Below are 15,023 nucleotides of genomic sequence, written 5' to 3' on the forward strand. Positions count from 1 at the left end.
CTACTTGGGATTCTCTGCCTCTCCCTCTCTCTCTGCCCCTCCCCCACTCACGCTGCCTCTGTCTCTCTCAAAAAATAGACCTAAAAACAAAACAAAACAAAACCTTGAAACTAAAACAAAAACAAAAACAAAAAACAAAGTAAAAAACAGAATCATAGAATTAGCAGTACAAAGGAGATTAAAGAAACACCCAAGACCTCCTGAGCATCAGTTCTTCCCTAAACTGCCAACGCGGATGGCTTCATTTTCATATATGGACAGTTGCTCCTTCTGTCCTCTATTGTGAAAGCTTAATTTGGTTGCTTTACTTCTCAGACATTATGGCTTTTTCCCAAGAGTTAGTTCATAAGACTAAGTCTTATAGTTTTCTACAATAAGTTACTCCTCCAAAGGAAGGGCTATTCTGTATAATGAGGCTCAAAGAGTAAGCCAAGTTTAAATTAATAACTTTACAATACATTAACCATAGTAATAATGGACCTAGATTAGAACACATTTATAGGCAATAAGAGGAATGTGAGCAAGCTGTCTGTCGTGGAGTAGGCAATTAATAAATGCTAGCTGAACAAATTAGTTCAGCTACCATGCCAATGTTCAGTTTTTAATTGGCAGGATTGATGCTTCTGGCACACCAGGCTATGAAGAAAAGAAGCTAGTATAAACCGGAAAAGCATTTTATAAATTTTCAAGTGCAGTGGGTATGCTGGTCGAATCTGTCTATAATGCTATCTATCCAAAGAGACTATATGGAACCTGGGAATAGTCAATCTGGGTCATCAAATAGAAAGGCTATGTGGAAAAGTAATTTAACATCAAAATCCCAGTCTATAGGAGAAAAATAATGGCATCTTCCAGACCAGTTAAAAGATTTCTGATAAGTTTATTACAGTGAATAAAATATTACAGTGAACAAAATGCTAACAAAATATTAGTATAAACACAGTATCTTCAGAAAAATCATATTTGCTAATGAAAACTTTCTTGTCTTTAAGACAAGAAATCTTCTTGTCTAAGAAGAAGATCCAAAGATCCAAAGCCTGCTATTAAAAGCTTAAAAACAAGGTGGAGCTTTTGGAATGACACAGTAAGGAGTTCAGTGGGCCTTCCCAGCAAAATTGCATTTTAGTTGGTGAGCATCATTTTAAAAACCAAAGCAAACAAACAAACAAAAACATGTAAAGTCTCTAAGGGCATATAGCAAATGGAGAAACATTTATTCAGAAAAAATCTACTAAATCTCAGAACAGGTGAGAGTGTGGCATTTGAGCCAAGATCTGTTCCATTACCCCATTCCTCCAGCACTCTGTTACAGAAGCTCTACCTCAGGCCTGTGCAGAGAAGAAGACAGGGGTTCCCTTTCCCTCCATATCCTAGTCCTGGGCTAGTTTCATCCTGGAAGGGGCAGGCTGTTGGTGTTTCTCATCCCCTTCAGCCTAGAGGTTCTGGGCAGGCCATAGATGGGACAGACCTCCTGGTTCCTCCACCCAGTCCTAGCTCATGTGGTGGAAACTCTACTCCAGGCCCAGTAGATTAGAGATACTGAGCCCTGATTGCTACCACCCTAGTTTACTCATAAGGTGGAAGTTCCATGTCAGAAGGAGTAAGTCACGAAGACCCGGGGCTACCAACACCCCTTCCACCCAAAGACCAGGTATCAATCACTATGGGAAAAGCCACTCCCACCCCAAGCCACAGGTATAGTGGCAACAGGGTTCTACTGAGGGGGAAAGACACACTGTAGGGACAAAGAGCTCCATGTCTCTGAGGGGACTGACTTTATTTGGAACAGAAAATAGAGAACCTCATGCCAAAGAGCGTTATTGAAAATAATGGAAATATCCAGGAAAAGCAATGAAGAGGCCCAAAGCTCCGATACAAGCCAAATGGTAGAGCATACGGAAGTTTAATATAGAGAAACAGGGATAACCAAGGAAAGCCCTCCTGGGATTACAGTTAACCATGAGAGTCAGGAAGGCTGTGTACAAGCACCAGGCTGTACCTACCCAGGAATGATCAGAGCAGGTCATGGGACAGACCTGAAAACATTTCCTAAGCTGCATATGGAGGGATCAACACAGAGTGGAAACCTCCACTGGCACAAGAGGCTTAAACACAACCTCTGACCAAACATCGAACAACTGTCATTTTTCCACTTAATCCTTTTATTAAAAAACAGTAAATCAGTATCTATGTTGGTGGGTCTATTTCTGGATTCTGATCTATTCTAATAATCATTTTCTCTATCTTACTGCTAATACTACAGTTTTGATGACTGCAGTTTCACAATGAATCTTTAACTCAGGTAGTGTTAGTGTTCCAAATGTGTTCTTTTTCAGAATTGCTTAGCTCTACTAGGTCCTTTCAATTTTGATTGGGATTGTGTAGTATGTGACCCATTTGGAGATAATTGCCATCTTAATAATGTTGAGAATTTCAACCCATGAATGAGGCACATCTCTTTCTTTCTTTCTTTTTTAACATTTATGTATTTATTTTGAAAGAGAGAGCGTGAACAGGGGAGAGGCAGAGAGAGAGCAAGAGAACTCTGCAGGCTCTGCACTGTCAGCACAGAGCCCAAGGCGGGGCTCAATCTGACAAACTGTAAGATCCTGACCTGAGCTGAAATCAAGAGTCTGATATTTAACAGACTGGGCCACCTGGGCGCCCTGAGGCATATCTATTGACTTGTTTTAGGTCTTCTTTACCTTTGTTTCAGTAATGTTTTATAGTTCTCAGTGTATAGGGTTTGCACATCATTTATGCAAGCTTCATGCCTAAGTATTCCACATTTTTTGTTATTGTAAATGGAATTGCATTTAAAATTTCAATTACTGGTTGAATGTTGCTTATATATAGAGGTACATTATTTTTTGTACATGGATCCTGTACTCAGCATCCTTACTAAACCTTCTTATTACTTCTAGGTTTTTGGACATTCCATCAGATCTTCTATACAGGCATTTCTAGAGATAGAGAGATAGAGAGATACAGATTGCCTTACTTTGTTTTAGCATATAGATGACTGCTATTTCTCATGCCTTCTTTTTCTTGCCTTATTGCAGTGATTATAACCTCCAGTGCATATTCAATGATGAATAAAGAATGGGCATCATTTGTTCCTGATCTAAGTGAGAAAGTATTCAGTCTTTCACTCTTAAGTTTGATATTAGACACAGGTTTTTGTAGATGCCCCTTATGTCAGGGGTTCCCACAATCACCCTCAGGCTCATAGGAGAAGGACTCACAGGACTCAGAAGTTGTTCTATTCATGGTTACAGTTTATTACAGTAAAAGTATACAGAGTCAAGTAAGCAAAAGGGAAGAGTGCATGAAGTCCAGAGGAAAATGTATAAGCTTCCAAGTGTCCCCTCCCAATGGAGTCACATAGGACACACTTAATTCTCCCAGCAACCATATGTGAAAACAAGTACAAAGGGTTGCCAACCAGGGATGTTCACCTGAGCCTACATGTCCAGGGTTTTTACTAGGAGTTAGTCACGTAAGCATTTAGCACCCTATGTGACTGACCTCAGCTACGGACATTTCAGACCTCCAGAGAGAAAGCAAATGTTCACCATAAATCACACTGCCAGTATAAACTATCTAGATAAATTGGGATAGCATGGCTCAAGATCTCAGGCATGCAAATATACTCATCAGACAAACTATTTTAAGATCCCAGGCCTTTGAGAATGTACACAGTTTGAGCACCCCAGGCCTGTTGAGTTAGCCCTTTTCTGCCCATCCGTTATCAGGTTGAGCAAGTTCTCTTCTACTCCCGGGTTAGAGTTTTTATCAGGGATACTGGATTTTGCCAAATGCTTTTTCTGAATACATTGAAATGATCATATGGTTTTTTTATTTTAGTTTGTTTATATGGTGAGTTACATTGATTGCTGTTCAAATATTAAACCAACCTTCCATTTTGAGGATAAACACCATTTTGTAATTATGCATCAACCTTCTTATATGTTAGACTCAATTTGTAAAATTTTTCTTAAAATTTTTGTATCCGTGTTCATTAGCTGCTTATAATGTCTTTGGTTTTGGTATCAGGGTAATGCCAGCTTCATAGAATGAGTTGTGAAGTATAACCTTCTCTTCAATTTTCTGAAAGCTTGTGCAGAATTAGTATTGTTTCTTCCTTAAATATTTGTTAGAATTTACCAGAAAAACCATCTGGGCTTGGAGTTTTCTTTGTGGGTAGGCCTTTTCCATAAATTTGAACTCTTGAATAGATTTTAGGTTATTCATGTTATTTCTTCTTCAGTGAGCTCTGGGTAGTTTGTGTCTTTAACATTAAATTGTTCATAACATTCCCTCACTACCCTTTAATGCTTGTAGAATATGTAGTGATGTCACCTCTCTTAATATTGATAATTTGTATTCTTTTTCTCCTGATCTGTCTGGCTAGAAGTTTATCAATTTTATTGATGCTCCTCAAAAAAAAAAAAAAACAAAAAACAAAAAAACAAAAAACAAAAACAACAACAACAAAAAAACCAGCTTCTGCATTCATTGATTTTTCTGTTTTCATTTCAGTGATTTCCACTCTAAATTTTATTTCCTTGTTCCAGCTTGAGTTTAATTTGCTCTTCTTTTTCTAGTTTCTTAAGGAGGAAGCTATGGTCATGGATTTGTGACATTTCTTTTCCAATATAGGCATCAATTTAGCTATAAATTTCCCTTTCAGTACTGTTGTAGCAGCTTATCACAAGTTTGATCTGTTACCTTCATACTTTCTACCTCTTTGACCGATGGGTTAAAGTGTTATTTACTTACCAGACGCTTGTGGGTTTTACAGATCTTTCTTTTACTGAATTCTAATTTAATTCCATTTTGATCAGATAGCATACTTTATATGACTTGAATTCTTTTAAATGTACTGAGACTTATTTTACAGCCCAGAATGTGGTCTATCTTGTGAAATGTTCCCTGTATAGTTGAAAAAAAAAAGTGTATTCAGCTATTGTTGAGTGTAATGGTCTATAAATGTGAATTAGGTCAAGTTGGTTGACTGACGGTATTGTTCAAGTCTTCTATACCTTTGCTCATTTTTATCTACTTATTCTGGCAATTATTGAGAGAGGAGTAGTAAAGTCTCCGACAATAATGGGATTTGTCTATTTCTCCCTACAGTTCTATTAGTTTTGCTTCATGTATTTTGGAGCTCTATTATCAGGTATATAAATGTTTAGGGTTGTTACTGATTAACTGACCTCTGTATCATAGGAAATGACGTTCTTTAATATCATCGTCTTTGAAACCCACTTTAATATACTACTCAAGCTTTCTCTTGACTGCTGTCAGCACCACAGATCTCTCTCCATTCAGTTTTATCCTACTTGCATCTTTATATTCAAAGTGTGTTTCTTGTAGACAGCTTAGAGTTGGGTCTTACTTTTTACTCTGATCTGACAATCTGTCCTCTAATTGAAGTGTTTACAGCATTTACTATGGTATGATTATTGATATTAGGTTTAAGTTTATCATCTCGCCATTTGCTTTTTACTTGTTCCTTTTGTTTTTTGTTCCCTTTTCATCTTTTTCTATCTTCTTTTGGATTCAGTACACTTTTAGGATTCCATTTTATCTCCACTGGTGGATTAACTAGAACTCTTTGCTATACACACCTTTTCATTTCCTCCCTTTCCATTCACTGTAAAATCCACTCTAATTTAGTTTCTCTAGCTTCTGGCCCAATACCTCCTGCCACCATCACAAACAAGCAAACAAACGTACTGGACTTGCTAGGATTTCCAATCCTAGCTTCACGTTGCTAAACCCTATGCTCTATGCTAGCTCTATGCTAAACCCTATGCTAAACCCTATCAGTCCTCATCTTACTTGACCTCTCTGTAACATTCCACAGCTTACCCTCTGTCCTGAATTACTCTTTTCTTGATTTCCATGAAATCATACTTTCTAGATTGTCTTACATTTTTCACCACAAAATCTATCGCCTGCAACTTTTAGGTTCTGTGGGCTCACTCAGTCCTAGCCCCTTTTCTTGTCTTTCTCAGCAACTTCAAAACATGGTCAGTCCTCAAGAATCATGAAGTAGTTCACAGGCATTTTCAGAGGAAAAAATTAAAGAAATTTGCTCATATACATTTTGTAAAGTTGAAATATATGAGTAATAGTGATTTTCATGGATTTCTTTAAAGTTACCAACTTGCTATGTCAGTATGTTCAGTCTCTGCTGATCAGTGCGTATCAGCTAGTGTTCAGCAAATATGGTGGTGTAGAACCAAGTGAACTTTCACCTCATCTTCAAACAAAGCCTCAAATCAATTTACTTTGTTGACAGGGTAGACAAGAGACCAAAACTAGAGGCATTCCTCAGCTAAAACAGTAAGGTCTTAATATTCCTAAGAAGCTGTTAGCCTAAATTTAATGCCCAATTTAATTGTGGGGAAGAAAAAAAAAAAAAAAAAAAAAAACAGCTATTGACAAAATTTCTTTATTATAGGACTCTGCTGGAAATCACATAATATCAATGGCACATGATATGAGAGAGCAATTATTATCACATGAGTATTTCAGCATATATTTTGTTTTAAAACTGAACAAACTACTTGTGGAAGAACACAAATTGGTCCGTGTAGTATATGTACTCTGTAATGAGGTAGAAGTACTCAATAACTTTTTGTTCTGCTTATCAGTGAAAACTCACGGCACAAGGGAAGACAGTTTTCATTTAGACGATGATGCTTTTGTGAGCCGTGACGTGGGCTGGAAAAGGTGCACCCCGCTCAAAACCGACAGAGCATGAGCTATACAAACAACAAGAAAAGGTGTTGCTGCATTACTAAAAGGCGTTTTAGACACATGGAACAATTAGAAGTCAACAATATGCCTCCTGATTGTAACTGAGTGTTGAAGGAAATAATGAAAATTGAGTGTCAGCAAATCTTGACAACTCAGTATGTGCTCTTGGCTGTGTGGAAAGAAATGGCAGTGTTTGCAAAATTACCCTTCCTACTCGAGTGTAACGGGTGTCAAGGAAAAAAGCGCTGACAAGAGTTTCCACAGGGAAAGACAAGATAAAAATATTTCTTTGTGATGCTGATAATACTAATAGCCATTCCTGATTTCCAGAGGGCTGCTTAGCTAAAATACACCCAGCAGCTTAACTAACCTGAACCATTACTTCAAGGCCAAAATATCTCAGTTTTTAATAAGGAGAATAAGATACCAGATTTGCTGGTCACGAAACTATGCTGCAAATGGTTGAATTGCTAAGGTGTGACTCCTTCCCAGAATTGGATGGCTTTCTTCACTCAGCAAAGTGAGAATGATTTTATGCTTGTGGATATATAAGGAACACATCCAAATGTTACAACAAAACACCAATAGATACTTTCCAGAGACTGAAGTACTCAAAGAATGACTAAGAATCCATTTGCTCCTATCTTCCAAACATTTAGGCTGGTTGAAACATTCACCCCTACAGTTACTTAATCTTTTAAGTGTGTCAATTTGGCAACTGATGGAGCATTAGGAATAGTCTTCAGGGAAAAATCTCATACTTTCTCAGTCTGTGTTTGGTCTTGGCATCCCAAAACATCTGACAGAGCCAGCAAATACCAGTTGCAAATCTTGACAATCTATAACTATAGCATGGAGTCTCCTAATTTAGTAGAAATACAGGGGGGACAATTCAGAGTGTCTGGATCTAACCTACATCTCAAGCTATCCGTCAACAAGACAGATATATACTTTGTAAGAGGCTGCAAAAATATCATCCTTTTCAATACTGAAAACAATTTTTAAAATACTACTTTGTTTAAAATTGGTGATCTGCATGGGTGTTCAAAGTTTGAGAAATATTGTCCTAGGAGCCTCACTTCCTCTCATGACTTTAAAAGCCATCCACATAGATTAAGTCCAAAATGCCATTTCTAGCTCAGTCTTCTCCTCTGAGTTCCGGACCCAACTACCCAATAGCCAATAGCCTCTTTGACTTTCCTGCTTGAGTGCTTCACAGGCACATTAAACCTAGAACAGGCCCAAAACCAAACTCTTGATCTCCACCATAACTTCCACTTTCCCAGTCTCCCCATCTCAGTGAAAAGTATCTCGTTCCTCCCAGCTGCCCATGCCAGAAATCTGTCACTCCTCATCCAAAGCACAGCATGAACTGATCCCCTTCTGTCTCTCTCTGTCCACTACCATCGATTTAGTCCAGATCACCTTCAACTTCACCCTGGACTACACTATAGATCCCCAAGTGGTCTTCCAACAGCCTTTCTGATGCCCCTCTGGATTAATTTTCGATGGTTGAGGGAACAAATTACCATAAACTCAGTGGCTTAAAACAACACAAATTTATTATCTCACACCTATGTTGAAGTCTGACATGGAACTCACTAGGCTAAAATCACCGTGGGCCTGATTCCCTTCTGGAGGCTGTAGGGAAAGTATCTGTTTCCTTGGCGTTTCCTGCTTTTAAAAGCTACCCACATTCCTTGCCTTGTGTCTCCCTTACTTCATCTCCAAAGCCAGCAATGTTGACTGTTCTTCCATAGTAACATCTCTCTCTGGCTTTTTTGTCTCCTTCTTCTGCTTTTAAGGATGCTTGTGATTGCACTGGGTCCACCTAGATAATCCAAATAACCAATCTCCCAATCATAAGGTCAGCTGATTAGCAATCTTAATTCCCCTTTGCTATGCAATCTAACATACTCACAACTTCTGGGAATTAGGATGTAGGTATGTTTGGGAGGTCATTATTCTGCCTAACACCCTCCCTAATACATAACTCATGTTCCCCACAGCAGTCAGAATGGTCTTTTTTAAAACACAAATATGATAATGCCACTTCCTATATAAAATCCTTCAATGGCTTCGCACTCCTCTAAGGACAAAATTCAAAATTCTAAACGTGCCTGGCTAGTTCCTGCCTACCTACTGGCCTCATCTCCTGGTTCACTGGGTTCCTGCCACACATGGCTTCTCTCTGCCTGAGGCACCAAGTTCCTTTCTGTCTCAGGGTCTCTGCTCACACTATTTCTGTTGTCTAAATAGCCCTCCTGGCCTCCCATCCAACCTTCACCTGGCTGACTCTTGCTCAATCCTTCAGATTGCTGTAAAAGTGACTTTCACAGAGTGGACTTACCCGGTCTCTCAATCTAATATTAGCTCCCTCTATGATACATTGTCGTTGTTGTTGTTGTTAAGTTTATTTATTTTTAAGAGAGAGAGAGAGAGAATGAGTCGGGGAGGGACAAGAGAGAGAGGGAGACACAGAATCCCAAGCAGATTCTGCACTGTCTGCACAAAGCCCATCTCTAGGCTTGATCTCAGGAACCATGAGATCACAATCAGAACCAATATCAAGAGCTGGACGCTTAACTGACTGAGCCACCCAGGCACCCTCACTGTTCTTTTTCTCTCAAAGCTTTTACTGCAGTTGCAGTTAAATGTTACTTGTGTGATTAATTATTGGCTAATGCCTCCCTGCACTACACTGCAAGCCTATGAGGGCTGGGGCCTAGTCTGTTTTGTTCACCACTGTAAGTGCAGAGGCATAGAACTGACTGACTTATATTAAGTGCTCAATAAATAGATGAGTGTTATCAGATACTATTTCAAAAACAGACCTAACTCTTAGGGGGTGAGTTGCATCAACCAAAGACCTCAACATTCTGCTTGAGGATTTTAGAACAGGTGGGTCATACTCAGCATTTCCCCTCACCCCATCCTTCAAACCTGTTGCAAATGTCTGCCTGTAGCCTGTATACCAAACTCTGAGACGCCAAAAAACATTCGACTCATTTCCTTGGCCATGTGCTACATGTGCCGTGCCAATCCTGAGGCGGCTGTATCATTTCCCTACTCGTGCTCAGGTGCTGCACCACTAGAAACAAGTTCTAAACACATGAGAGTCTGTGTCACAAAAAGTTCATGATTTTCTGCAACTCAGGAACCTTTCCTCATCTCAACTCCCTGTGACTTTCCTCACAGGTCCTTTTCTTTTCTTACTTTCTTTTTTTTTTTAATTTGCACTGTTTATTTATTTTTAAGAGAGACAGAACATGAGCGGGGGAGGTACAGAGAGAGAGGGAGACACAGAATCTGAGGCAGGCTCCAGGCTGTGAGCTGTCAGCATAGAGTCCAATGCGGGACTCGAACTCATGAACTGTGAGATCATGACTTGAGCTGAAGTCAGCTGCTTAACCGATGAGTCACCCAGACATCACTCTTCCTTTTTTTTCTTTTTAAAATTTATTTATTTTTGCAAGAGAGAGAGAGAGCAAGCAGAGAGAGGCAAAGAGGGGAACAGAGCATCCAAAGCAGGCTCTGTGGTGACAGCAGACAGCCCAATGTAGGGCTTGAACCCACAAACTGTGAGATCATGACCTGAGACAAAGTCAGATACTTAACTGAGCCACCCAGTCGCCTCACACAGGTCCTTTTCTACCCGCTTGAAATCCCATATGTTAAGTCCGACTGGCAAGAGTATGTGTTCTGGAGCCAGAAAGTCCTAGATTTAAAACCTGTTTCCGTCCTTATTCCGAAAGTTCACCAAACTTTGAGACTTCGTATCATCACTAAAAAAGTGAGGATAATGATTTAATTCCTACCTCGCACGGGTATTAGATAAACTCAGTGTGCATATACTTTGTTTACCACCGCCTCAGCCACCAAACACTGGCACGTCACACTACTCTCTAAGCTTAACTCAATCCACTACTAGGACGATTACAAAGAATGCCAACATACAGATTATCAGTATATGAACCCATGACTGTCTGTTGATCTAGGAACACATCTTCATAGACACTATGTTCGCTATAGAACTTCCATTTCCAGGAACAAATCTTACCTCCATCGTCCCCCAGGCCTGAGGGACGCTGCCTGACTCAGAAGAGATAATACACAGATGTTAGTCACCACCACCCACAACCCCTTCATCCTCATTCTCAAAATGCCCATACTGAGACTCTACTCATCAGGTATGCACTCTTCCCATTTCACTCCATTATCCAAACTGTACCTGTTGTTCTCTTTCACCTTGGTGGTCTATGGTCATTTTGCTCTCCTCACCTTCCCATAAGACCACTTCTATAACTTTGACACCTAGCTCAAATGTAACTTACGCTACTAAACCCTCCTAGTCCCCTGTATGCTCTGGTATCACCTTCTCTCCCCCAAACCATATTGCAAGACCCCTAGGGGCAGACTCTGACTTGATCCATGTCTGTAATCCTCCTCCCTAGTGTCTAGAACGTTTTATATGTAGTAGATACTTAGTAAATATTTGTTGAGTGGGTGAAATAATGAATCAATGATTGGTTTCTCTGGTAGTCTGGTTCTGACCTATAGTTGATAGTTGGAACTATCAGAGAGACAACCAGTAGAGGTGTCCATGACCTGGCTCAGGAACAGGCTCAGGACTGAAAATGTACATTTGGCAGGCATATTCACTACAGTAATATCTGAAGCCTTAGAACTCACAAGGAAAAAAAAAAAAAAGATGTGCTAAGAGAAAACAAATGTTAACAATAAAACATTTCAGGGGTAGAAGGCAGTGCAGTTAAGATTATTATTCAGAAATAAATCACAGAAAGGAAAAGAAATCCAAACGAGTATACAGTCCCAGGAGAATAAAAAAGACTCCTGAGAAACACCCCTAGTGCATTAATGTTGCAGAAAGAGGCTGGAGGCATAAAGGTCGCTTCTGTATGTGTAGATTTGAAAATTCTTGGTGACCATTAGCCAGTAACGTGTTAGGGGCAGAGGTGGGGCTGGCAGAGCAGAGGTATGAATAAGAATGACAAAAAGCCTAAGACTACTCTTTCAAGAAGTTTGACAGGAGAAGGAAAGATAAAAATCACAGTGCCAAGTGAGTCTGGTGGCAGCTGTGAACATAAAATAACAGAGAAAAAGACGGTTCAGCAGGTAAAGCACTGCACCAACACACAAATGTTACCACTGCTACCACCTCATAAGACAGGACGTGGGCACTAATATAATTCTGTTGCTCACTCACCTGTGTGATCTTGAGAAAATCATTTTCTCCTCCCTTAGCTAACTCATCAGATCCTAACAGTATGAGTAATATGTGGAAAGGAATTATGGAAGAGTTTATCATTGAAAGTAAGGTCTTAATACTGTAATAAGTGGGGTTGTAACCTCACAGATGTTTGTCATTTTTCAGTTTCCTTTCTCCGTGTGATGGAGGGAAACTGAAACTCCTTCATATGTAACAGTGGTTACTTATTCCAACCCTGCAAAAGAGGAAGAAGACAATGACAAAGGGGCAGAGAAAGGCAATTCCTCTCTGCGACTTTGCCCCTTTCTTAAACTGGGGGATATCAGTCAAGGGCTACCTCCCCCAGGTGGATGAAGAACTGCCAAGAGCTCATATCAGAACTGAGTGTGCCTGCTGCTTCTGTCAACCAGATCTGCCTTGGCAGGGACATTATGCTTACCTCAAGGTGCCTGGTCAGTGAAAAGCTTGAGTAGATAGCACTGACCTCATGACTGTCTTGAAAAATAAAATAAAATTTTGTACTGAGACAAAGTTTATTTATAACTCCTTGGTTATCTTGTAGTTTTCCCCCCTGAGGAAATGTTGCAAGCTCAGTGGTGATTTTCCACACTCAAACTATGTCACGGAGACTTTTTGCTTGGAAGGGGCAGCTGCTTTGGAGTATTACCATGGCCAGCATCAGTGTAACATTATCCCAAAGCCACTTGTGAGTAGAATACAGTATCATGCTGAAGGTGTATTTGCAGTAGGAGGCATATCTGTAGCTCATAGGTGGTCTATTAAGGCCATATATGCTACCAAACATATACAGGGAGAAAGGAGGCAGAAGACTTCAATTAAAGCAGTTCACAGTGGCCCTTCTTCACAAAGCAGAATTTATTATCTCATTCAATGGCAAGAAATGGTAAATAGGAATTTCAGTTTATAGTAAATTCAACTGTGTAATGCAAAAGTCTTCTGCATTTATCTTTAGGATACATTGTGGGTTTTTTTTTTTTTTTTTTTTTTAATTCCCAACGTGTTTGGCTTAGGGTAACATTAAAATTAATTTTCATTCCATGACCACAGCTGGAAAAACTGTCCAGATGCCTCTTGTATTGATATAAGATAATAAATTACACGAGAAACACAAATACAGATGTTGATTGTATTTTCAAAAACTAAACTGTCCTCAGGGTGCCTGGGTGGCTCAGTCGGTTAAGCGTCCCACTTCGGATCAGGTCATGATCTCAGGGCTTGTGAGTTCGAGCCCCGCGTCAGGCTCTGTGCTGACAGCTCAGAGCCTAGAGCCTCTTCAGATTCTGTGTCTTTCTTTCTCTCTCTGCCCCTCCCCCACTCACACTCTGTCTCTCAAAAATAAATAAACATTAAAAAAATTAAAAATTAAAAAAACTAAACTGTCCTTATTGATGGGATTCATATGCTCATCGGAAGAAAACCAGTACTAGTAAAAAAACACAGTAGCATTAAGACATACTAAGGCAGCATGATAAAAGTCAAAGAAGAATGTGGGATTGTATGTGGAAGGTTCACCACTACTAACAAAAAAGTCAGTCTGCTCTACTGAAATCAAACAAAATCATTAGGGTGATGTCAGAAGAAACAAAGAAATGAGATAATGATATAGCAAACTAAATACATGAGACATTCACTAATATCTTTATAATCCTTACAAACTTACAAATAAGCCAACAGCAGGTGCTACTATATATGTGATGGAGGAGGCAGAGTGAACAGTAGGAGCCAAGGACTCTCTCTAGTCCTAATCCAATCACCTTTATTAATTCAACAATTATTTACTGAGTGCCTGCTAAGTGCCAGACTCTGTTCTCTAGTCTGAGGATACAAAAATCCTCACAAAACAGACAAAAATCCCTGCCCATCTACAGCTTACCATATAGTGAAGAATTTGAGCAAGATATACTGCGGTGACTAGAAAGTTTGTACAGAGAAACCAAGACAAAAGGGACTGTTAATAAAAATTGAATACACACACACCAAATGTACACATATACATGCACACATATACATATAATGATATAAAATGAAGACGGTTGATGACAGTGAAAATGAATATAAAAGCAGAGAGCACATTCTCATAATCCTAAATTACTTTTGCTAAAATCAAATGCCAGCAATCACTTTTCTCTGATGAGGCCTGACACTGCACAATTATATGTACGAACAACAACAAAAATCTTAGATGATGACATGATGGGCTGGGATGTACAACCAACAAGTGCAGACCAAAAGACTAGTTGCTACTGGCCAAAAACTTAAAAAACATAACAGAATTAACTGATAAACTCTCCAACTCATCTGGCAATATATTCCAGAAATGGGAAAAAATAAGTGTTGATTACAGCAAAAGACTTGTTGCAAGTATGTAGACGGGGTTGTAAGTAAATTTGGGCAGTTATCTCAGCATAGGAGGTAGTTTACACAGTTCAACAATTTGGCAAAATGTGATTCTGCCATTTCCACGGTCAGCTCGTACGGTGTATATAGTGTACGTCTGCCATGTTACTAGGCGATTTCAACTCTAACAAGAGATTAATGGAATATTCGGCAAACAGATTCCACTCTTTGAAGGCGGCACATTAAATAAATGTATAAAAAGCAAAGCAGACAAAAATACGTGCAGACACAACGCAAATACCGGAGTCAAACAAGAGAGAGAGAGACAAGACTTGCAGTTGAAAAGTCCCGGGTCATCAGTTCTGGCCACTGAAAAAAAAAAAAAAATCTAAGAACTTCCCCATCTAGAGGCTTAGAACATACACTCAGTCCCCCAAGTTTGAAATGACTGTCCACCAAGAAGGGAAAAGGAGTACTGATGGTTCCTCTTAGGCCCATTCAAAACACGGGGGGTCGAATCCCCCTCGCTTTGGACGGATGGGACTGGCAGGTACACCTGAGGCAAAGGAAGAGTAACAGGTCCAAAGCCCCGTAACTCCGATCAGGAAGCAAAACACAAAGTTTAAAAAGACAGTGAAGGGCGGAAGGCAGAGAAACCACAGCA

General features: G+C 39.6%; 1 protein-coding gene across 4 annotated transcripts in view; it reads right to left on the bottom strand.

Moving 5' to 3' along the window:
- PARP11 (poly(ADP-ribose) polymerase family member 11) overlaps window positions 1-15,023 on the bottom strand; it is a 66,060-nt gene that overhangs the window by 29,518 nt on the left and 21,519 nt on the right. Inside the window, exon 2 of one of the 4 annotated variants that reach the window (XM_045467185.1) lies at window positions 6,677-6,776. The exons of the other annotated variants lie outside the window; for them this stretch is intronic. Within the exon in view, the coding sequence (XP_045323141.1) occupies window positions 6,677-6,700 (24 nt within the window). The 5' untranslated portion in view covers window positions 6,701-6,776. The remainder of the gene's footprint in view (window positions 1-6,676; window positions 6,777-15,023) is intronic. 4 annotated transcript variants of the gene reach the window in all.

This window comes from Leopardus geoffroyi, chromosome B4 (assembly GCF_018350155.1).
Source record: "Leopardus geoffroyi isolate Oge1 chromosome B4, O.geoffroyi_Oge1_pat1.0, whole genome shotgun sequence".
Classification (NCBI taxonomy): domain Eukaryota; kingdom Metazoa; phylum Chordata; class Mammalia; order Carnivora; family Felidae; genus Leopardus; species Leopardus geoffroyi.